At 39.0% G+C, this 25,229-nt stretch overlaps 1 protein-coding gene across 11 annotated transcripts in view; it reads right to left on the reverse strand.

Annotated features, from left to right (window-relative positions):
• Positions 1–25,229, reverse strand: part of GREB1 (growth regulating estrogen receptor binding 1) — a 106,415-nt gene that overhangs the window by 16,325 nt on the left and 64,861 nt on the right. For 6 of the 11 annotated variants that reach the window (XM_075086796.1, XM_075086798.1, XM_075086797.1 and 3 more), the window contains exons 16-26: positions 23,780–23,972; positions 23,042–23,178; positions 21,373–21,712; positions 19,755–19,870; positions 18,835–19,034; positions 16,946–17,035; positions 14,251–14,867; positions 6,977–7,079; positions 5,097–5,255; positions 2,786–2,928; positions 1,856–2,017 (exon numbers count right to left, since the gene is read on the reverse strand). In XM_075086796.1, coding sequence (XP_074942897.1) covers positions 1,856–2,017; positions 2,786–2,928; positions 5,097–5,255; positions 6,977–7,079; positions 14,251–14,867; positions 16,946–17,035; positions 18,835–19,034; positions 19,755–19,870; positions 21,373–21,712; positions 23,042–23,178; positions 23,780–23,972 — 2,260 coding nt within the window. Of the gene's footprint in view, positions 1–1,855; positions 2,018–2,785; positions 2,929–5,096; positions 5,256–6,976; positions 7,080–10,558; positions 11,178–14,232; positions 14,868–16,945; positions 17,036–18,834; positions 19,035–19,754; positions 19,871–21,372; positions 21,713–23,041; positions 23,179–23,779; positions 23,973–25,229 lie in introns of those variants that run through there. The other 5 variants (XM_075086800.1, XM_075086801.1, XM_075086802.1 and 2 more) reach the window with 5 other exon arrangements.

Here is a 25,229-nt window from a genome sequence, read left to right on the forward strand (position 1 = left end):
TGAAGTGCCACATCTACACGTCTTATAAATACCTCCAGGGATGGTGACTCCACCACCTCTCTGGGCAGCCTGTTCCAATGCTTGACCACTCTTTCAGTAAAGAAATTTTTCCTAATATCCAATCTAAACCTCCCCTGATGCAGCTTGAAGCCATTCCTCTCATCCTATCACTACTAACTTGGGAGAAGAGACCAACACCCACCTCTCTACAACCTCCTTTCAGGTAGTTGTAGAGAGCGATAACATCTCCCCTCAGCCTCCTCTTCTCCAGGCTAAACAACCCCAGTTCCCTCAACCTCTCCTCACAAGACTTGCTCTCCAGACCCTTCACCAGATTCGTTCCCCTTCTCTGGACACCCTCCAGCAACTCGATGTCCTTCTTGTACTGAGGGGCCCAAAACTGAACACAATATTCAAGCATTTATGTAGAATAAGACAGGATAATCCACTGCATTCCTCTACAGTAAAAAATTGCTTCCTCTTAGTAACTGGGTGATGTGGAATAAGTGCTGTTGTTGACTTAGAAATCAAACGTATGTTTTTAGAAAAGGTACAGCACTGAAGAAAGTGTCAGGGCGAAGTGCAGCTGATATGTGAGGAATCCATTCCACGGAAGTTCCCTAGTAACCATAGATGCCGGCAATGCCAGGAGAACTTGGTGTACTGACCCTAAGAGGAGTTGTCCGGAGGGTGGAGCACTGTGCAGGCATCACGGCCAGGCTCTGTGGTAAATGGGAACTCAAGGTACCATGGAGCTGGTACGCTGCATATTTGCTACCCTGGGCCAACAGTCCATCATACTTTTGACCAAATGCTGTCCTTTTGGTGAACTTTGTTCATTATAATATCATTATAATACCAAAACACACCTCCATCCCCAAAGTTACCAGCCTCTAAGGTGCGACCACCCCTCACTGGGCATGCGCTTTGAATTTCTTCTAGTCTACGCTTTTAAAAGTGAAGGAAATTTTACACCAGTCATAATAAAGGTATGTATGACTAGAGTCACTCAAGCTCCACCCAAAAGATAAAAAATAGTATAAAATGTGCGAAGAGAAAGAGGGTGTTAGGGAATACCATCGCATACTCCTCTAACTTCTGGGACCAGTCAATGAGCTGAGCCTCTCTTCCCCTCCACTGGGATGCCTTTGGGTAAGATTGGAAGCCTCTATAGAGTCACTTTAAATCCCTAATGTATTAGAGTTGCTTTGCTTCATATTAGAGTCGCTTCATATTTGTTTAGCATACTTGTAGCCTAGCAGTGTACTCATATCTTTGGTATTTATGTGTGTCTTGTAACCAGCAATCTTATCATCAGTAATCCAAAGAACCCGTGTATCCGTTGCTTTAATAAATTGCCCCATTCATTAATCTAGCTGTGGTCATTCTCATTGAACGTGACCAGCCTGGGCATCTGCCAAATTAGTTACTAACAACAAATACTCTGATGAGTGGTTACTTCTACAACCCTTAGAAAATAAACCATTGACCAAGTCTGAGACTAAGACTGGACTTAGCCACACCTAGACTTCTCTTGGAGGAGGAGTTTAGGAAGCAAGGGGGTCCTGTCTGAACCTTATGACTGAATGGCAGGGTCTCTCCCTGGCCACTCCTCAGACTCCTACCATTAATGCAACAGGTGATAAACAAAATCATATGTCTAAGGCTCATTGCTGAAACCATTCTTTCTTTAACATCTTAAACCCATAACCAAAGACCTTTTGCCCCAGTATCAGGGCATCTTCATTATCTCTTAACAGCAGGACCAGAAATGTAAAGAATTCTAATTCAACAAATTTTAAAATTGGTGGTGTCTCTCTCCCATGTATGGCCATAGATATAATTATCCATCTACCTTATCCGTGACTAGTGGTAGCCTCATGCTTTCCAGTTGCCTTCCTGGTTGGCTAAAGACAAAATGATGCTCCTTTGACTTTGGAATGATAAAATGCAGCTGGATCTCTTCTCCCAGCATAGAATAGGAAAAGGCAAATGCATGAAGAGTGGACTCATAAAGCTGAGGATGGGAAAAAATAAGATAATTCCAGTGGTTAGAGTCAAACTACAAGGTTTCAGAGTAGTTAATACAGTTATAACGTTACCAAACAGACTACAATCACTTACTGTATTGCATTAGATTTTGCTTTGTGATTTACAAGGTGTTAAGCAATGCCGCCTAAGATACAGCGTACACTAAAGAAAAAACAAATTAGACTCTTCCTTCTTCTGAAACCCTTGTTTCAGCTTTGTCTTGCAGATGGTAGCAATACTTACAGGCCACTCTGGGCTTTCAGAAATACTGACACATAAAAACCAGCATTTGCATTTCTAATGCCTTTTTCCTCACATTCTAATAGGCAGGAAATTGAAGGGTTACTCTGAGTAATAACAGTCTGTATGCCACATGTAGACTACTCTACGCTGGACTATTCCTGTATCAGAAGTATCATCTTTTGTAGTTACTCAGGTGAAAATGTAAGCAAGTCCCAGTGGAAAAAGTTTACTGGGAAAGTAGTTTTAACTGGTAGTATACATGTAGAATGCAGACTACAGCACTGAATAAGCAGTGTAAATGAGGCAAGGATCAGTCCTCTGATGTCCCCAAACCTGCAGTCTGGTCAAGACAGGCAAACCTCAAGAAATAACAAAATCTGTAAATAAGCTGGTTTTAACACATACGTACAACTTCTAAGCCAATTCAAATACAGCGAATGTACACAAAACCGTGTTTGGATTGTGTTGGCTTCAGCTTCTGATCTGCAGAGTAATATCTGGAAATCTTTACCTGGTACCTAGGATTGAAACCCATGTACTGATGACACTGTTCACAGTGATGGTAAGTGTTATATGCTGCATACTTGGACAATCTCATCCTAGTTGTTTGACGGCGTGTATACATATCCTCCTGTCTCCTGTTTGTTGATCTGTCTATTAAAAAAAGAAACAACTTAAATATAACATATGTTACATTTAAGGCCAGAATATATTCCCTTGTGGCAAACTGTTTCTGTCACTGTAATTAGCTTCTAGGAACAATGGCAGGATTAAACATACGGAAATCGAACAAGGAATTAATTCTGAGCATAATACGTTTTATAAATTGTTATAAGCAGCAAAGAGGACTACAAAGAAGTATCTGCAAATTCATGATTATGATAATTCCGTACAGATTTCACGTAAGGCTGAGGTGTAGGCAAAGCCAGATTATTAAAATTATTATTGTTGTTGTTGTTATTGATTGAATGTTTCCAAAAGTAATAAACAGTAAAAAGTAGTCTTATGACAGAGATTTGCCATCCTCAACGGACATCACAGTAGATTATGTGAAATGAAGTTTGCAAATTTAGTGATGTTGCTTTTTAGTGAATATCCACATTTTAAGAAAGGGTCTCCTTTGTGGGAGACTGGAGGAAGATGAGATGCAATTTCTGCTGAAAAGGACTCCTGTTATGTCATCTGGGCAAACCTTTCTCTCAGATTTTCAGCATCAGATCAGGTTGTTCCTTGTCCTGTCAGGTTGTGAAAATCACTAAGAGTGGAGTTTCCACAGTCAGTCTAGGCAACCTGCTCCATGGTTTGACCACTTTCATTCTAGAAATATTTTTCATAGCATCTAATTGTAATTTCCCATGTTGCAACTTGTGCCTGTTGGTCTTGTCCTTATGCTGTGTATATCTCTAACAATTTGTGTCCGTAAGTTCCCACTAGGAAGTTGAAGACAGCAATCAGATATCCCTGCGAGACTTCTCCAAACCGAACAAATGCAATTACCTTCATTTTCCTATGTACATCACATGCTTCAGGCCTCTACCCATCTTGGCAGCTAGCCACTAGACTCACTTCTGTATGTCAATGTCTTTCCTGTACTGGGAAGTCAAAAACTTGACAGAACACTCCAGATATAGTCTTACAGGTGCTATGCATAGAAGAATGATAGATTCCCTTGGTCTGCTTGCTAGATTTTTAGTAAGCCATTATTAACCCAGTGGAGAACTGGTGACTCATGTTCAAATAGTTGTCTGCCAGGATCATCAGGTCACCTTCCTCAAAGTTGTTGTCTATACAGCTGGCCACAAGCCTGTACAGCTGTGAAAAATTATTCCATCCCAAGTGCAAGATCTTGCATTTACCTTTGTTCAACTATATGAGGTTCCTGAGGTTTGTTTCTGGAGGTCCCATTTCTCCAGTCTGTCAAGGTCTTTCTGAACAGCAGTGCTACCTTCCTGCATATTGCCTGCACCCCCAGTTTGGTATCATTCATGAACTTGCTGGCGTTGCATTCTGCCCCTTTGACCAGGTTATTTATGGCAGTCTTAAACAGCGTTTGCCTCACTATAACTCTCAGTATTGCCATGCATACCCAGCTGTCACTTTCCTGCCCTTCATGGGTCTGGACATGGCTTACAGGAGAGTTTGTTCCATAACTGTTTTGAGGACTGAGGGTAGGCTGACTAGGCTGTAACTGCTTGGATCCTCCGCTGTCCTGTAGAGGAAGGGCGTGGCATTTTCCTTTTTCCAACCATCAGGAACCTGCACCAATTGTCATTACCTTTTAAAAACAATAGACAGGAGCCTCACAATGGTGTTGGCCAACTCCCTCAGCATGCTTGGATACATCCTACCCGGTCCTGTGGACTTGTGTATGTCCAGCTGCCTAATTCAGAGGACTAATTCACACCTCAGCACTCCAGGAATCTAGATTTAGACATACGCATCTCACACTTTCCAAACCTAAACCAAAACCTAAAAAATAAACCTATAAACACTTTTAGGTACATAAATAACTTTACCCACACAAGTCACTTCATTGCTACAGAGCAGGACAATGCCACTACATAAAAACATTCAAATACACAAACTTATTAGGGAATCAGAGCTTTTCTTTTAATGAAAGACTACCTAGATAATATTCCATAAAACATTTATAAGGTTCATACTCTGGTCCTTCATCTGGCAAACTTCAAATCTTTTTTCACTATTACTTAGCCAAGTGCAATTCTGATAATTTCACTCTGTTTAAATTGTTAACAGGATTCTCATGTTAAAAAAAAAAAAATACATGTATGTGTGCCAACCCAGATTTTTCAAATTCTAACCTTCACTGTTTATAGTCTGAAGCTTTGAACAAATCAGACTTGCATCTTCATATTTTGGGTCATGGATAGTGTAGTCAAAAGGCATCTTCTTAAATTTCTCCAAATCTGGCCACATATCTCCAGGCTGATGGTAGTATTGATCAGATTCTTCTTTTATGTCTGTAATATTATTGAAAAAATAAGAACTCATGTGATGAAAATTTTTTAAGTTCTTTATATTGCTATAAATGGTTTTGCTATGCCTATTATTTCTGCATCATTTTTTCTTTCATCATTCTGAGCACGCAATATTATTATGCATCAAGACATGCACCTTTGAAAAATGTACCTCATACTTCAGTGCAATTCTGGCTTCTAAACCTTTGTTATCAACTTAAGACCTCTGTAATCTTACTGGAGCAGTTGGTGGGGTGATGATGAAAACACTGTCAGGACTCTGGTAAGGCTGATCTACCTGCATCCAGGCATTTGGAGTCTTTCCACTGACCACCACATTTGTGAACTCAGTTGAGGAAAGATGTGTTATTCTCACTGCAGGAAAGAAGCCCTTTTAAAGCTTCAGAAATTGCATTATTAAGTACAGTGCAGAGTTAAAGTCAAATGCCCCTTCTAGTGATAAGACCACAGTAATCAAAAATAAGTCACCCTAGGGTAAAAGAAAAATAGTAAATGGTATTGGTATAATGTGCAGTGAACTCATGCCTTTTTCTGAAACAGGTTAAGTGACGTAAAGCCCCAGATGTACACAAGTCCTTACAAAATACTTTTATACCTTTGTCAAGAGGATGAAAGATCTGACAAGAGTAAAATGGACAGTAGTGAGGAGCTTAGTTTGGGGGTCAGCTGTAAGCTGCTGTAAAGAGCCATAACTCCATGTCTATGAATATAGACTAAAAGATTATTTACAAAAGGTGAGATCCTGTCTGTTGGCACCAAAAGTAAATATGAAACTCAGGTGGAATTAGTCAGATGGTGAAATAATCTTCATGCCCTGACTGTGAATTACCTCTAAAAACCTGCCTAAAATACAAAGGGTTGATTGCACAAACCTCTCCCCTAGCAGACTGGTCACATTTTCCACAGGTTTTGCCATAAACGTTGGGGGATAGCTGCCTCTTTCTCCAGCACAGCTCAGTGTGGAGGAAGACTCCTGGGTACTGCCCCAAAAAGCCCTCAGAGACAAGAGCTGAGGCACAGTCCCACAGGAAAATCACTGAACAGCTTCCAGACAGGGTCTGACAGAGGCAGCTAGCAGGCAGGTAGCACCCACCTGAGACTCTCCACAGCTGACTGTGGGCATGCTTTCAGTGAAAATTAGACATATCCCATAAAATTTCACCCATATTTTTTATGTATTCCAGCCCTTAATTACAGAAATAAATCTGGAAACCCAGGGGAGTGATAGACTGTAAATAAAGGAAGTTTGGACTAAAGTTAGCTATTAGAGAGCAGGAACTGTTTTCCTCCCTCGTGTAGTCTTATGTACTTAGAAAATATGACATTGCTCCTTATGGTATAAATCTGCCAGAATGTCACTGATCCTTTTTATATACTTCACCACAAAAGTTCATTCCAATTATAAACTCAAAAACAATGGCTGGGTATAATTTTATATACATAAATGCTGTTGATTACTTCCCAAGAAAAACATAGGTATGTGATTTTCTTACTGAGAGGAAGATTAAATTATAAATTATGCATAAAATAATACAGTATTCTTAAGTATCAGTTGAATATCACACCAAAATTTTCTTAAAAGATTTTAATAACGTCAATTAATTGCAAAGGTGAATGGCATAGAATATACAGCCAACTACTTTTCAATTAACATAACAATTTTCTACAGTCTCCAGAGAAATATTGTTATATCAAGAACTTACTAATGTTGATTTCTTCCTCATCATAAACATCCACTTCTGTCAGTCTAATCAGCATTCGGGACAAAATACTGAGGAACTGCAGATAGGCACCTGTTTTCCCTATCTGTAAATACATGAAATAGAAAATACAAAAGTAAATTTTCATTTTTCAACGTGTTACTTTTCCACATATCTGGAAATTGCAGCTGTAGTGAAACCGAATATTAATATTCAGTGCTTGCATATCCCTGTATTTGCATATTCCTTGGCATAAATGAAATGCTTAAATGATCAGCAGTTTTGTTCTCTCTGTGCAGGAACCTGGTTTGGAAAATGTATTTTATATCACAGTTCTAGTTGCAGGCCCACAGACAAGAATTTTCTCTCCTGATGTTATAGTTTCTACATAGGCAGTGAACTTTTAAAAATCCATACAAGTTCATAAAATGTTCCAGAAAACCACCTCATGCTACAAGAGAACTAAAGAATTACCTCAACCCTTTCATGTTTGCATAATTTACCAGTACCCTGACTGCTATTGAAGTACAGCGACTACCCTGAAGGACAAAGTGCATGCATCTAGAGGGGAACTTGGGCAGGCCACTTCCACTCCGGGAGGACATGGTATATGCAGCAATGTGTTGGTCCACCTCTTGTGATGAAAATATATTATTTCCCTTCCACTGTTTTAAAATTACCTTTTAAAACTTTGTTTCAAAATTATCTTAAGATTATTACTTTCTCCATTTTTACCCCACCAACACACTGTATAAATTTTCTCTTCATTACACCAAATAGTATAGCTGCCCTTTTATAGTTTTTTCAGCTGAAAGGTATAAGCCACAACCAATTATTTACTCCATGGATTGTTCTGTGTCATCCACATAAAGTTTGCTGATGATAACAGCAAGTAAATAGTGCCATATCTAAGCAGACAGCTTTACAAACCATTACACTTGAACAGGAAGCAGAATACAATGGGTTTCAGTGAGAAAAAAAGAGCCCAGCAAGCTCCTGTCACTCTCACAGGAGAATTTCTTGTGTGTGTGTATAGTTCAGCCTCAGAATGTCACTAAGGTTCAGATGACAACTTAAGACTAAAGTCACACCTGCACAGGGTGAGGTTAACATGTAGGCACATTCTCCCGCTGCAACTGTCTGATTTCACAGAGTGGTATCAGAGTTTGGACTGAGTCTATATTACTACTGAATTGAAAACCCAGCTTCACAGCCGTTACTGCTAGGACATGTCAGAAGCATAGGGTGTTGAAATACTAAAAATAGTATTGGATTTGGTATTTTCCATGTACTTCAAGCGAAACTTTCATTTTCTCTCAACATTTGAGGATGAGAGGCTTTGAAGCTGAAGCAAGAGTAGGGAAACATTCATTTTGCTCAAAGTTCAGTATCTGTTGTTCTTAATAAATCAGATTGCATTTGAGCAGTGTCTTGCCAAGGGTGGGAAAGGGTACCGTTTTCCCTGTTGAGGGTCAAATAAGCTTTGCAGGTACACATGGTAGACCATGTGTTAGCACACAACTCTGTGTTATCCAGCAGTAACACAGGAAAAAAGTGACTTTGAATAGAGGAAATGAAAGCATGGACCATAGCTGGCCCATGGACCAGATGTTTCTAACTCCCAGTCTGGGGTTTTATCTAAAATCCATTGAGACTGATGAGAATCTTTCTGTTGATCTTGGAATAAGGTTCTAAACTTAGCTGCAATAGCTGTTTATTGGTGAGCTAAAGAAAAGCATCTTATCTTCCCACATCTGAGGCAAACCTGATGGTATTTTGTTCTAGAAGAAAATACTTCCAATGTTTTCTCTCAAGTCTGAGATTGCCTTTTTATGCCTTTATGAACATATTTTATAAAGTGCCTCTGATGATTTCTTTAAACACTCGGTGGCCTGACAGATTAGCAGTTCCCTGATTTCAAACAAATGAGAGATCATTTGTCAAAAGTACACAACCTGTTTCCCTGATACCAGCTATCTCTGTGAAAAACTAATTCCTAACCTATGTGAAGTGCATAACCTATTTGAACTGTCTACAGAAGAACAGGCTGAAAACCTTGGTTTTTCTTTTTGGTAACCGTTTAAAACTTATTCTACCAAAATAATATATTTTTCTTTGCCTGGGAGACCAGCCTTCACCAATGGTTTTCAATGGTGTATCTGGGAGTGACTAGGCTACTACTACGTGGTACTTAGATGAAAGGTATCAGTTGTCAATTGACTCAAGTATACACAAAGCTGTAGGGCCGTGAGTCAAAAATGTTGGGAACTACAGGACTACAAATGCTGGTCCGTAACCACTAAACTAAACCATATGTACTTATGGTATTCCATGCATCATATCTTACCCAATCTCATTATCTGTCACATTAAAAGTGTCCAATACAGTACTATGAGCTTTATGAACTGTTAGATATTAGCAACACTGTATGCAAAATGCTGGTGGGAACTTGCAGGAATCTCTCCATGTTTTCAGAACATTTTGGTGCCAGGAGAGAGATCAGGCTGATCACATAGCAATGTTCGTATTTGGACTCCCTTCACGTGCACATTTGCCTGCATTTGCTGCTGAAGAAATGAATTAGTGAAATGGAGAATGTTTTCCACGTCATTTTGAGAAGATTTTCAAAAAGAAATTGAGAAAAGAATGACTTCTCATTTACAATCAACATTTACTCCAGAAGGGAAGAACCTTGAAAGAAATTTTAAACTAGGTACGTGACTGGGCTGTAGCTTTACAAGTCTTCAAACAAGCCTAGTACAATGCTGTGTTGACCCTTATTAGTGACTCTGGGCTTAAGCATGATATAATATGCTTAGGAAGTAAGTACTCTGAGCAAGGTGGTTTTCTCCATATCCTGTCTTTGCTCTGCAGGCAAAAGCTGCAAACATATTAAAAGAATGAAGGAATCTGGAACTGGGCTGCATTTTTACGATTCCTGAAACAAAATGTCCGTGAGGGGTGCTGCTACTACAGACAGCTCTACTTCCCAGAAAGAGATTCCTCAAGTAAGTGGCAGTGCCCAGTGGCTTAACAGATAAGGCACTCGGGGGCCAATATTCCCAAATAAAGGAAGGATTATTCTCCTTTGTTTATATCTCCCTGAATTTGGAGGACAGAAGTCTGATGAATCAGTCTTGGAAGAAGAAAATCCCAGGAGACTAAGAAGTAGAAATCTCAAATCTTGTGAAAACTTATGATAAATAAGGAATTTGGGGCCTGCAAAGATTTAGTATTTTGGTTTCTATTTTCATCCTTAGCGTAAGGGATGATTTGGCCCATAAAAACCCAAGAATATGTTTACCGTGCAGCTCTTCATTCATGAAAATTGTAGCTGTAGCTGAGCAAAAGGAAGTAATATAAATTCAAATTCTTCCTGCAGAAAATTCAAGATGTGTGAAGGTCTAGTTTTTGGGTCAAAGACATACACTACCTAAGAGGAGTGGAAAGCTCTCCAAAGATTTTTACCACTAAACTGTGCTTGTCATAGATATCAAGGATAACCTGAAAACAGTCTCTCTGTCTAAGAATCTGAGAGAGATATTCCAGTCAGAGAAATTAGGTGTGTGCCTCCACATTTATTCATGGAAGTGACATCCAAACGTGCTGTTGCAGCAGGATGAACAGTAATGACTTCCCTTTTTTGACTTGTTCCAGACACTGGACACCAGGACCACTAGAAGTACTTTATTATTCTTACAGGTTGCTATAAAGTATCATCTGATTTCAGTCTTGACATTCAGAGAAATATGGCAAAAGGGGAAATAATTCTGTTTGGCTTTTCTATTTCAATTTCCAGGTGAGATAGTTCTTCACATGCCACAGCAGTGGTTTTCAAACTGTGATCTGCGAACCAATGGTGATTCATAAAAAAGATGCTGATGGTCCACAGACAGCTGGTCAAATGGTGCTGGCTCTTCTCCTTGTTTCCATGTGATACATTCTTCTAAAAGACAGCTAACAATAGATATATTAAATATTTCCCTAACGTTTTTCTTACATAAGCTGAATGGACTATAAACCCATCGTAATAAGATTTTAATAGGAGTAGAGGAAATACAAATAATATGGGCAACAGTTTTCTTCCTTAGAAAGTGTCTCAAGACATGCTTGCTTCATTCCCTGGATGTGGTGCCACGGGACTGAGCTGTGCTTACGAGCAGCTTCCATGCTTAAGGAAAATGTTGGTCCTAAGTTGCAATATCTGGTTAAAAAACAAAGATACAAAACCTTGATTTGCAGCTCGGGGAACTTCAATGTTTTCAAAAAAAATATTTTAGTGAATTTAGGCTTCCTTATAGGCATTTTCTTGGGTGCACTAGGGACTAGATGTCTAGCCATATACATGATACATGTTGTTCATGGTGGTGCATATTTATTCATACCACTAATTGATCACTAACCAATGTCTTAACTTTGATTATGAGAGCTAACTTACAGATAAATATATAGATCTATTTTAAACCTATCCCATCTTTGCTGCATTTCCTAAAGCCTCTTGTAAAAATAATGCACATATTGCCTTCTAATGTACATAATTGTAATTGTAAAAATGTAAAAAAATTGTAAAATGTCTTTGTGAGGGAAGGGTGAGTGTACTTTATTACTAATTACCCCGAGAGTGAGAACTATAATTTTGGTTCACTAATGTGCCTAGTTTTCTTCCTATGTTGATTTCATATTTTTAATTTTAACCAACACATTGCTTCCTGATTTGAATTTTAGTAAAGTAATTCCTACCTGATAAAGAAAATACCTACTTCCTAATTTTTTAAAAAATAGTACTCTGGCAGTCTTATACTTTGGCTGAGATGTTATTAACATTCAGACAGGTGCTGTCTAATAATTGCTTTTATTTCTGCCTATACCTCTTCATGCATTAAGCATTAAGTCCATGTAAAATGTTGATATTACCAAACACATGTGTGAGTAAAACCAATCTCAGGAAGAAAACCATTTCTTCCCAAAAAAGAGAAAGGTAATTCTACTTTCTGGATACTTTATTGTAACTATTCCCTAGAAGAAACACTGTATTTTTATACCTTAAACTAATAAACAAACAGCATACTTTTACAGCTCTTTCTTTGGTTTACAGTAGTTTTTAGCACTTTGGGATGTTAAAATAGTAAAGGAAGCAAAGCTGATGTCTTTTTCCACATACTGAAATGAATATATACCCATAAACTTTGATACTTATGGAGAATCGTAGAATCATTAAGGTTGGAAAAGACCTCTAGGATCATCAAGTCCAACCGTCAAACCAACACCACCATGCCTCCTAAACCATGCCCCAAAGTGCCACGTCTACATGTCTTTTAAATACCTCCAGGGATGGTGACTCCACCACCTCTCTGGGCAGCCTTTTCCAATGCCTGACCACTCTTTCAAGTAAATAAATTTTTCTTAATATCCAATCTAAACCTCCCCTGATGCAGCTTGAAGCTGTTTCGTCTCGTTCTATACTCCTAATTTGAGGCATATGAATTTGTTTCTGTGTGAAACAAGTATATTCTTCAGAAAGAACTGAGGAATATAAAATTAATAAACATGTCCTTTAGGAACTGATCCAACTGTATGACCCAGTGCATGACTAGGAAATAATCTGCATTGTGGAGGAAGCTGGAGAAGAGGTGGAGTTTCAAGTAGAAGTTGTTATATTAAGGCTGAAATTCACTGCTGTACAGAGGATCAACAGGAGTCCTATTCAATATTTGGGAAGAAAAAAGTTTTGATAGTGAAAAGTAGTGAATACCATACCCCGAAACAGAGCCAATGAATAAATAAGCTGCCTGTTTAATTAAAATTAGTTAAATGGCAAGTAACAAGTGTGATAAGCATCAAAACCTTCTCACAGGTGTGTAGTATGGTCTCAGAAGTCTGCGAATGACTCCTCTGAGAACCACAGATTTATATTTATGACCCAAAACCAAATGAATACCAATGAAATATTTACTTATCAGCTAATCTGGATATTTAGGGTGGCGCTGGAAATAGTATCTTTGCAGGGTTTGATATGTATGCATATAAAATTCTAACAAAAAGTGTCATAGCATGTGTTTTTCTTTGAGATGGAAATGAACATCTCTCTTCCAGAATGTATTCGTTTTTATGCTGCAGCTGAGTATGAAATTCAGTTTCCTGATCACATAATACCTCAATCTTTGGCAAACATGGACAATTTAGATGAGAAGACTGGATAGTGAAAAACTGCTCCTCAGAGTATTTGCTGGAATTATTTATGAATTGCAGTAACTTTTGCAGGAAGTCCCAATATGAAAAGCCCATTTATGCTCTTTCTACTCTACTGCACCATAAATTTGGGTGTACAGTGGAACACAATCACTTACCAAATAGCAATATGTAGTTTCCTTTTGCAATGGCTGGGCATAGAAGAGTGGATCATGTGGCAAGTTAAATCAGTAACTCTCTTTAGATTAATTCTTTGGGTTGATGTTACACTAACTGGAAACATGGGCCTTTGTCTTGGTTTGGATTTATTCTTTTTGACTTCTGAGGTTCACAGGACATATATAGGCTCTCAGTAGGTATGGTGTCTCCTCCTATCTTGTGGCTTCATACCTCAGCAGAACACTGTGAGGCACAATATTACCTTTAGCACGTAACATGTGCTTTGAACTAGGAGATAAGTGCTTGGAGATAAGTGCTAAACATTATTAGAGAATTTAGAAGAGAGTGAACTTCTTAGGACTACACCCGTTCCATATATCTTTTCAAAGTAATTTAAAAACTCTTTGGTCAGCTACTCATTTTGTAAATATGGCTCTGCTAATGTTGAACTGGCCTTCTTGCATGTATTGTTTACAACAGCTTCTATTTCTGTCTGCTGTGTGGAGGGAACAGAGAAAATAACTTAATTACAAACTCCCAGGTGTTTTCGGATTGATCATAAGAAAGTGGTTTTATGAAGATCTTTGATCTCTATTTAAAATGTAAAGGCATATTCACCTTTAACAAACTGAAATTATACATGAAATCTACCTCTTGAGCAAACTATCTTTTAAAACATTTTTGTTTTAAATGGAAAGAGACTGACAGAAAATGAACATTGCTGCAGCTTCTTTGTCTTTAAACTCAGGCTAACAGTAAAGAAAGGAAGATTATTTTATTAGAAGGGATTAAGAAATACAAGCAACTTACTCTCCACAAGAAAAAAAATCCCTCCAAGTATGAATAATAACAACTAATCCGTTTTTTCTGAGAATGTGATAAAATTAAACAAAAGAAATCAATGACAATACCTTGTTCTTATTACACACCTGTGGTGGCCCACTCAGCAGCAGCCTCCTTGGGTGAAAGGTGTCCATTCTGCCCTCATTTCTATTATTGTAGTCCATATGGATTGGCTTGGGAACCGTCCATTGGCGGTAGTATAGAGACTGCTCCGTGCAAGTCATCATCTTACTCATAAGAGGACGAAAAGAACTTGCCCACATAACGGAATGATAAGGCAAGAGGGAAGATGATTTGGGAAGTCCACTGCTGTCCGTAGAAGTAATAATGTCATAAACCAGTTTGGGCAGGAAAACTATGGGAGGCTGTTTTGATGCTTTGGTCATAGAGCACTGAGAGGTCTGTAGGATGAAGGAGTTATGAGTAGGCACAGAGGAGGAAGAAGAGGAGGAGAAAGGTGAGGAGGATGATGAGGTGATGGAAATTTGGGCACTTCTTATGTTTTGTTTTGTATCCAGCTGTTCAGTTACCGGTGGCAAGTGTTTGCTGATTGTTGTTTGTGCCCCCTTGTCTACCTTCTGCTTCTGCCTTTCATAGTTATTTGTAGTTTCTTCAGTGCTGTTGCTTAGGACTTGGTGGGGGGATTTTGCTGTATCCCCTGCTGCTATTAAAGGAGGAGATGACTCACTGCAGAATGCTGTAACTAAAAGTAAATTTGTGTTTCAACACAGTGCAACTACCTCTGCTAGTCAATGCAAGTTAAACAAAACAAAACAAAGAAATAGTTTAGATAGAGTATCCATCAAACATTGCAGTCCCGCTCCTGTTCTTGCTTTCACCTTTCTCCTATAGGAAGTCATAATGGGACTAGTTTGGAGTATTCATCTCAATGCAGAAAGTGGTTTTTAAAGTACTGAAGCGCATAGGAAAGATGTCAGTGGTCGTCGTGTTCTCTACTTCCCCCACCCATTCCTTGCTTCACATACTTTCATCACTCAAGACAAATACAAAATTACTGAAACCATCATTTAAGAGCTCAAGAAAATAAGTATTCACAGGCTACAGAAATGTCTGCACAGACTGACATCTAGAAACAGCCCTCAGCTCTGAGTCAGATCTGATCTGACACTCATGTGTCTGCATTGGTGCAGCACTTACTCTGATCTAATAAAACCTGGCTTTCAATTCTCTGATGCTACATAATGCATTAACGCACTAATACAACTTTTGGTCAGCTCAGAGCACATGCTGAACTCACGAATGCTGGCCTTGAATAGGTCATGTAGATATACTCCACAGCTAATTGCTGATTTTCTGAAAGTGGTATATTTTTACCTTACATATTCTAACTACTAAGATCTCTTGAAAGTTTAAGGCCTCATTTTAAGTGGTTCTGAGCATCTTTAACGCTTAGTGAATTCCAAAGAGGAGATGCAAATACCTCGTATTCCCCAAAGTAGACTGAGAACTGGTTGAGGAATCAGCCTCTGCATGGGAATAGGAATGTCTGAAGCTGAGCATAGATAAAAACAGCTTTCCTTTCATGGTGAAAATAATGGTCTTGGTTCTGAAAAAAAACCCACCTTTTCATAGAATCGTAGAATCATTATGGTTGGAATCGAACTAATAAAAGTCCATACTTTCTCTTGGTCTCAAGAAATAGTAAGATATACCTAGCTGCATATTAATCTGAAGTAGCCAGTAAAGGACATTAGCAATAAATACAAAAATATCACTGGCAGTATGAATGGTTTCAAGTAAAACCACTGTGACGTCTCTCAAAATGCCAGTGTCCAAGAGCACAGAAAAAAAAAGGAAAAAAGGTTTCTTCAACCACAGGCAAATTGAGGCCACAAAGCTACAGGCAGGCCGCATGGACACTGTGGAACTGATGAGCAGCCCAACTTTAAAGAAGAAAAAAACATTTTGAAAATTAAAATGTTGGTGAAGCTTATCCAAACATTTTCAAGCTTTTTTCTATTTGTATTCACCACTGTGCCTGTAGAAAGGAAATCATGGGCCAAATATGCATGTCACCGTGTTGAATACCACAACTATCAAAAAGCATGTACTGTTACTGATGAAGACCAACATGTTTTAAAAAGCTGCATGAGATTGGGACTCCTAGGGCGTTATGGTACAATTTATATTCCCCACTTTTATTCAACTCTCCTCTTAATATTATCTGCATAAAAAGCATGCAAAGAAATTTATCAGATAAAAGAGTTGTAGTAGTTCCCAACATTGCCTCATGCTTTCTACATCAATTTGCAGATTAAAAAGGAACAGAAGATTTAAAAAATTTTCCACCTCCAAAAGAGCTTTCAAACAGTGCAAAATTAATGAGTTAATATTCCAGAGCAAAAAGAAAAATGTAAAAGTACCAATGAAACCAAGCATGCTTTTTCTCCTGCAGTTTTTAAAAAGATTTTTTAAAAATGTGAAGCGTGTTTTCTTCTTCGTAAATTATCATAGCTTCAGTGAACACTGTCAGCCATCACAGTACTAACTGAGGATTCAAACCTCAGCGGCACATATTAAAGAAGCGCCTGGCTCAGGCATCCATCCTATGATTATTTTTCAGGCAAGAAAATATCTTCTTTCTTATATTTCAGAAGTCTGTTGCTTATTTTTTAAAAAGTTATCTTTATTGATCCCATTAAGATAGGCCTTACCAAAACCTTAGTGATTCATGCCTTTTATTATTTTTCTAATAAGCGGAATAAAAGGTCTTTTTTATGTCCTGAATGTAACTTAGTAGAGATAATCTTAAGGTCTTACTGGAAGCTTTTGAAGAGAGAGATGAAGATGCAGAGTCATGGGAATGTGATCTTTCTCTTTTCATGGGACTTCTTTTTTCTGAAGTAGAACCTGTTTCATGAATGGTAGTAGGGGAAAACAAAACCACAATATAATATAAGTAAGCCTGTAGGAAGGCACAGCTACATTGTCAAAGTAGAGCAGGGCACACAGGCAGGTTTTGTTCTCATTCTGACACTGTTTTCACTGTGGAGACTATCTGTTCCTTCCATGCAATATTGGATCAGCCAACGGTCTAATCTAACTATGCTGAGCTGCAATAGCTTCACAAAATGAACGCTGCAGCCAGGAGATGGTAATTTCTAGGCATGTCTCAACCATGTTTTCTCTTTCTACCCATGCCTTGCTTTCCTCAGTAATCCAGTGTCAGGGAAACCAACAGTCAAGAAACTCTATTTTGTCAGTATGTTATGAAATTACCTCCTACTCCATACATTACAGTTTTATGGCCAGATTATATCTCACCTTTTGGTGATGAAATCCATTACTTGGACGGCCACCAAGGACATTCACTTGAGATTCCTAGCTTAGGCTTCTAAGTTAAAATGCTTGTTTCTGTACAGTTTTACTGTGACAGAGACATAAGCTCTGCCACCAGAAAACTTAGGCTATAAGTCTTTCTCAGGTGTTCTGAATTGGACTCTGGAGGTGCATACCATACTTCATGGCCTAGGAAAGCAGCCTTACAACTTAGATGCCTAACAACTTAGGTGCCCATTTGACGCAGATCACATACAATCTCAGTGCACTTCAACTAAAGGGACAGAAGCACTCATCACATCTAAAGTAGGCCTCTATTTAAGGCAGTCCGAGTATGACCTCAGGTATTTTATTCCTCTATTTGATTAAATAGTTTTGTTCTGCTTGTTCTGCTATCCTTATTATCAATGAGTAAGAACTTAATAGGTGAGCAGTAACCAGCTCTCTTCCTCCTCGTAGTATAGAAAAGGAAATGAAGGCAAGCAGTTTGAGATTTAAATAACTCACAGGGACAAAAACCCCTTGTTTTCCACAGTTTCAAGCAGACAATAAAGAAAAATGTAAAAAACTTATCGATAACCAATAACGCCCATCAACTGTCTCTCAAAAAAAAACCCCTCAACAGTTCCTGGTAAATTATTTTTGTTTGTTTACATGTTTATATGTTCTTAATTCCTCTTTAAAGAAATTATGAATTCACCAACTCTACACTGTCAATTTGAATTCATGGACATTTTAACAGAGTACTCAGAGGTTACTGTGTTCAGATATATTTTCTAGCCATACTATTTAATACCTTACAAACTAGAGATGACTAAGCTGTACTATATACAGTTTGCTTGGGAGGAATCTTCATCATTGTCAGTATGTAGGCAAAGGTTCGGTAGCATCAGTCAGGGACAGTTTAGGTGGAGTTGCCCATGCTTTGAGAGAGGGGTTGGGTGACTGCTTCCCAGATGGCAGAGCTCACACTTCTCTGCTGCGGGGAGGGCAACGCAGCACAGGACTCAGAACAGTGAGCATCACTGGATGCTCATTCGAGCTCCACTTTGCGGCTGCCAGAACATATGGGTAAATGAGGTACGGAGGGAGGGGAGAGAAGGGAGCCAAAAAACACAGAGAGAGAACAGATGCAACAGCAGGACTGCAGGAGATTAAAATGCTGCAGCAGCAGCAGTCCTTGGGCCAGGAGGGTGAGAAAACACAGGGTCAATGAGATGAAGGAAAATCGAGAACTGACTCAGCAAGGCTAACTCCAGAAACCCTCACCAAGTAGGTATCCGTACAATCCTGCTTTTTCTAACACAACTCAGTCATTTTACAGCTTCTGTAATATCTGTAATATTCTGTAATATCACTACTGATAATACCTTCTGTCGCTATTTCTTCATCTTCATTATCAGTGCTGCTTAGTTTCTCTGGGTCACTTTCTAACACATCATTCACAACTGCTTTCTCTGTGTGAATTTCTGAGCTCACAAAGTATGCTGCCAAACCAAGCTCTTGCTCCAAGGTTGTCCTTACCAAAGAAGATGAATTTATTAAACGTAGATCACAATATCTCAGCGATCTGGAGAGAAACAAGAGGGGGTGGTATGAAAACTCACTGTAATCTACACCCTTGTTTCTTTTATAAACACAGCCCAAGGGGAATTTTTTCTTATCTCATCTGCTTAAACTACAGATGAGATAAAACACAGTGTATCTTTTGTGCTTAATAAGTTTACCAGTGTGGTGTATGCACTGTCCTTAATGGGGTTATGCAGCTTTGTCTAGTGCACTGAGCATCAGTATTAGCATAAGAAAAAGAACAATCATTTGGGTTCTAAGCCTAACACACAGAGTAGGATTCAGCTGAACATACAAAAGCATTTAGTGCTATCTTAATGGCCGCGGGGCATCCTGTCTGCCTTCCAGCTGCCATTCCAGAAGGTACTGATCTCTGCACACATCCTGTAGCATATATGCCAGCATCATGCAGGTGTCTCAGCTACCCTAAGGTATCTAATGTAGCTATACTTGTTTTTTTAACATACCCTTATTCTTTCCTCTAAATTGGGACAACTCTCATAATATTTTCTGAGCTATTTATATCTTGCTATAAACAGGAGGCTATTATTAATAATATGGGGTTTGTATTTATGATACAAAAATTGCCAAAAAATGGAAAAGAAACATCTTGACACTGAAATATGTTTTCTTCTCCCACATGTAATTACACAGTTAATCTTTAGCTGTTCAGTAAGCAATAATAAAAAAGTGTCACTGAGAAAATACTGGATCTTCTTACCGTGGCAAAGACTCCCCTTGTGGATCCATACCACTAAATATCAATATACAAGGCAAACCTTCCAATTCCAAATAGGTCTGTGGCCTCCAGTCTACATCTTCAATTTTCTGCCAGACCTGTAAAAGGTAAGAAACACTGTTGAACATATCTATATGGTACAAATGTAAATATAGAAATATATATTTTTATCATCCATTATGTGCATCTGTGTAGTGGATGGACGTTCCACCAAGGGAAGCCACAGAGCAGAGCCAATTTCAACATAGGCAGATTGCACAATTCCTAGAGCATTACAGGTAGCAATCTGCCTGCTGTGAGTCTGAGGAGACTGGAACAGTATGTTCCAGTCTGAAAACCCTCCCAGTTTCCCGGCTGCATAGCACTGAGACCAGGGCAGATATGGGTAGAGTGGATATGGTACAATAGACAGTAAAGCTGAGTAGGAGCTCTGGGGGAGAGAAGAGTACAGAGGGTTGCTTCTTGTGGCAGATAATGTATGGATGTCTGAGTCCAAGGAAGAAAAAGAGTGAGGAATGAGTCTTTTTCACCTTAGAGGAACAGGGGAAAGCTGGGAGTGTTCAACACACACGTACCACTGTCCTTGCTTGCTACCCTCTGAAGTACCCTGCTCTCTCCCAAAGCTATTAGTTTTCCTGGTAACTTCATGAGAAGTTTGACCGTTTATCATCAGGCTAGACTGCTTTACTCACACCAGTCGGTCTTTTTTGCTGAAAGACTGATCTACAGGTAAGGAATACACAGTAGGACCAACAGTACAACGACTCAGCCTCTGACATTCATACAGGTACCACTATTATGCATGTCAGAGAAGATTACCAGGACGTGACTCAGAACTAACGCTGATTTTTCAGCATAAGTTATGCCTAATTTATAGCAGAATGAGATTAGTGTTAGGCTCTGGAACTCAAATTACTTCATCTAACATGTATTGAATCAGACACCGTACAGAGTGTGCCGTACGTGTATTACACAATCCTAGAATGTAAATACATTTTTGCTTTGGTGATCAGATGATGGTAATTTTATTAAAAGCAAGGCAGTATCAGAGGCTTTTGTTAAGCAGATGACCCAAGACTCTGGACCTAAAGGGTATAAATTAATCCATAAACCAACACATGGTTCTGAGCTGTAAATACGGGGGTGTTCTAGGAGCCATAACTAGCATCACTGATTTGGTGCCTTCATGCCACCCGCTGATGACAAGAATAACATAACTCTCAACCGGTCACTGATCAAAATCTTTTTGCACTGTGATGATTTTGTGAGAAAAGTCTGCTAAAACTGTGACAATTTTATTTGGCTTTTTTCTTTATTGCTCATGGTCCCTGTAGATAAAAGCAGTTCAAGTGTTGGGGGGGGGTTGCTGCTGGAAGTCCTAGCCATATTAGTTAATACTCCACTAAGTATTAACCAGAGGTAGGACAGTAGAGGAGCCACACGCAGTTTATCTAAAAGATATAAGTCTTGCTCCTTATGGTAGTTTTTATTTTTACTAGTAAGACCCGCACTTTATCTCAGGACCACAACTCTCACCAGTAAAGTTTCCCCACCTACCCATCTAATGGAACTTCCCAGTATATGTCATTCTCCAAGTTACCTTTAGTTGCTCCACAAAGTGCTTCCCTATTGTGATTCCAGAATTAGGATTTCCCAAGATTATTTCGAAGTTATCTTCAAGGGCTAGCCTTTCCCTTACATTGTACAGACGTTCATATGCCACTGCAGCCAGCGGAGTACAGGGAATTCTCAACACTACCATGAGCCCATGACCACTAGGACATTGTCTTGAAGAGTTTATTAGGTTTTGGGTGATTTCCAGAGTTTCAACTGAGGTGTAATTCTTCATCTGAGAAAGACCACACACTGCCATCATAGCTGCAGAGTAGTGTTGTATGAGGACAAAGGTCCTTATCACTGCACTGTGTAATCTGGGAAACCTGAAATAAATGGTGAATTAAATAGTGAAGTACTAAAGGCTAAAGTGAAAAAGCTGATTTTTACAAAATATAGTAAACTTGGAGTTTTCTCCTGTAAAGTATCCTTCATATCTACTGTACAACCGAATCTCACCAAATTACAGTTGAATAGTTTTTGCAAAGCGTCGTTTCACAATCAGAACTGATGTTGTCTCTCCATTTCTTAGTAAGGATTTACTAAGCAAGTAGTCCGGTAAGATTACATCACTTTAAGTCACCAAGACTTTACTGCTGTTACAAAATTTATCACAGAATATTTGCTAAGGCACTCAGTAATATTATCAATAAAATTATATTCTCTTATCAATGAGAATAGTATTCTTCGTTGTATGTTATTCTTAACGGGCCAGGGGTGGTATGGTGTTCCTCTTGTTTTCTTACTGAAGCCCTGAACCAACTTACTCCTGCTTCCAAGAGGACTGAATATGTAGGCAGCATCCAATGAGGACTCCAAGTTCCCAATCCCAGGTACACCCTGCCTCAATCCCCAATCTATGGAAGGGAGAGATGTGGATATGCAACAGCTTCCTGTAATCTGGTTTTCACAGAAATGAAATCGAGGTGCACAGTAAAAAGAGGAACTATGGCTTGTTCAGAGACGTGCCCGATACATGTGGTCAGAGCTCCAAAGCACCTGCAGCGAGCCCCAGCACTTAAGTGTGAATGCGCTCAGTCTCCCAGTTAGCAACACAAAATCACAAGATTTTACTTATCCTGTCTCATTCTTCTTACAGATCCCAAAGAGTACATTCACAGCTGTGTGTATGCACATAATGTGTCACTACTCTTTTGCAGCAATTCTAGACTTGTTCCACAGAGACCAAAGAAAACTGATGATGTGTTTTCAAGCTCTGATGATGCTCTGAAGTTTTTATTTAAGTGTACAAACCACAGTGATACATCTACTTCTCTCTGTGGTCTAAGTGCAGTATGCACTAATTCTATACAACAAAATTAGCCAGGGTCAGCAAGTGATAACATTCGACAAAATTAATAACACATTTGAAATTACATGATGATGCAATTTTAGAGTATTATAATACAGAAGTAGCTACTGGTCACAACAAGAAGACACTCTAAGTTGGGCAGCCTAGACTGATTAGATTACAGGCCAAATATATACACAAAAGATGGAAGGAGAAAATAAGGAGTGAAATGCCCTTGCATACACAGCTGATTTGTGGGACAATGAGAAAAAAAACCAAAAAGAACCAGGCTTCTAGGTAGTAACTCAAGTCATGAGAATGCACCTCCTGAGTTTCCTGTGCTAAACAAAGGAGGGTACCGTACCTCTTTCCCAAAGCCATGACCATTGCTTCAAAAGAGCTGTCGTACCGAAGCAGTGGAATACTATGTCCAGAGAGGGTGGACTCAATGAATTCTGACAGTCCAAAGTATTTCTTGTTTTCATGGTACAAATCTACACCCTAAAGCACACGAAGCAGTAAAAATAGAAAGGTAAAGTCTATCAATTATTACTTTACAATTGTTTAACCGTTGGTATCTGACATATTTGCAATCGGTCAATACTGTAATAAGCATACATCTACTCAGACATTAAAACATGGAGAGAAAGAAACAGAATTAATTTTTCTGAGAAAACAGAAGTTTGACCCAATTTTTCCTTATTTCTCTCTCTCCCTCTTTCTCTTTCCCCATATATATATACACACAGACAGACCAGCTATGTATGGAATTAATATGCACACATATGAAGAAAATGTACATATATTTATGCAGTAATGCACTACAGACAGATTTTCAAATGGTTTCCTTTTATGTAGCTCAAGAAGTTTTAGCAGAGCTACTACAGTTTACAGAAGATATAAAAGGAATAAAGAAAAAAAGCAAGAAATGACAGGATAAGCAAAGGGAAAAGAACTTGCCACACACTGAACAAGAAAAAGATGCCATGCAAACTTCATTCTTGTTTACAAAAATCATGGGGCCTCCACAGTTTCACCAAGTATGTAAATGTAAAATAACTTATGAAAAGCTCACAAAAGCACCTCAAAGCATCCATCTTACATTGCTGTATGAAGAAGGCCAGTGGATCTCATTGTAAGGGCTGATATGAGTATGTTGTGTCTGCAGCGCATAGGGGAAGGAAGTCACATGGAGGGTCACAATATTTGGCGCCTCTTTCACCTCCCTGCAGTTCAACAGTCTATCAACAAGTCCTGTAGACAGTTCTGTTTGAGGGTAAAGGCTATGCATAGCACTGCAAAAAAGAAACCCAGAACTCTCCAAAGTGATCAGCACAAGGGAACATTTGTGTCAGTGGAACAGCTTTAACCTGGATGTGAAATAGAAGTTAAACATGTACAAGGAACTTAGGACCCAATTCTTTGCCCTGCTTTTGTTGCATAGAAGGATGGGAAAAGAAATGCAAATTATTTCGCTACAGCTGAAAATTTCTGTAATTCTGATAAGCTCCCTAGCTAGCAAATTACCAGTCCCTGACAGCTACCAGGATATGAGAGATAAAGGGTGAAAGGAAGCTGATGTTTTGGCAGTTACCAATAGACACATAGTCCTGTAGTAACTTTGGCCACATTGTTAGTGATGGCCTTAAGAAAATATAATTCTTACCCACAAAAAAAGACAGAAAATGACAGACAATAAGCCAGTATGACAGAAAAACAGAGGGAAACTAGCTGTGATAGAGCTATTATGAAAGGGAAGAACAGTTATTGTTAGGGCAATTGCCAGTATCATGGAACACCTATAGACAATTCCTTGCTCCAGTGTAAAACTTCAGTCCAAATTCATTCTATTTAATTCTTGGCATTTACCTGCAGTGACTAACTTACAAGCCTAGTTACTGCAAGCTCCTTCTGTTGCCAGCAGAGAGAGATAAGTCACTCCAGAAGTTGGTTGTGTCCACCCATGATCTAAGTCAGCCCTCAGAGATGCCCGTGTCTCCGTTGTGACTATGTGGGCAATCCCAGGCAATTACACTCCTGTGTTAGGCACCTCATTTAAGTGACTTCAGTTAGGTGGCATGAATCCTGCTGTGCAGAATAGTCACTTCAATATTTGTCACTTATATTTTTATTAGATAAGAGGAAAAATATCAGAGTTAAGCGGCAATACAGGTACCTCCCTACTACTCAAGGATGTTATATGAATAAATGCCTTAAAGGCTATGACAGCTGTAACAGGTCATGCAAGTTCCAAAGAGTTGGAGGAATTGAACAGAAAGCTCTCACATGCAAAAATAAGGTTTTGGTGAAAATTGTCACTGTTAACCAGTGTGAAAGACAAGACCCTGTCATTTCATTCACAAGCAAGATTCCATAGTTTTTGGTTTCAGAAACACAGCCATGCTCCCAAAGTTAGAATATGTCAGTGTTTCTGGAATTCAGTATGTTTTCCAAGCTCCCCAGCCCCTCAGGAGCCAGAAAGCAAAAGCAGCCCAACCTTTCAGCAGGCAGATTATTGAGAAGCCAGAGAAACAAGGCTCTGTGGGAGAAGC

The sequence above is a fragment of the Phalacrocorax aristotelis genome, chromosome 3 (genome assembly GCF_949628215.1).
Source record: "Phalacrocorax aristotelis chromosome 3, bGulAri2.1, whole genome shotgun sequence".
Taxonomy (NCBI): Eukaryota; Metazoa; Chordata; class Aves; order Suliformes; family Phalacrocoracidae; genus Phalacrocorax; species Phalacrocorax aristotelis.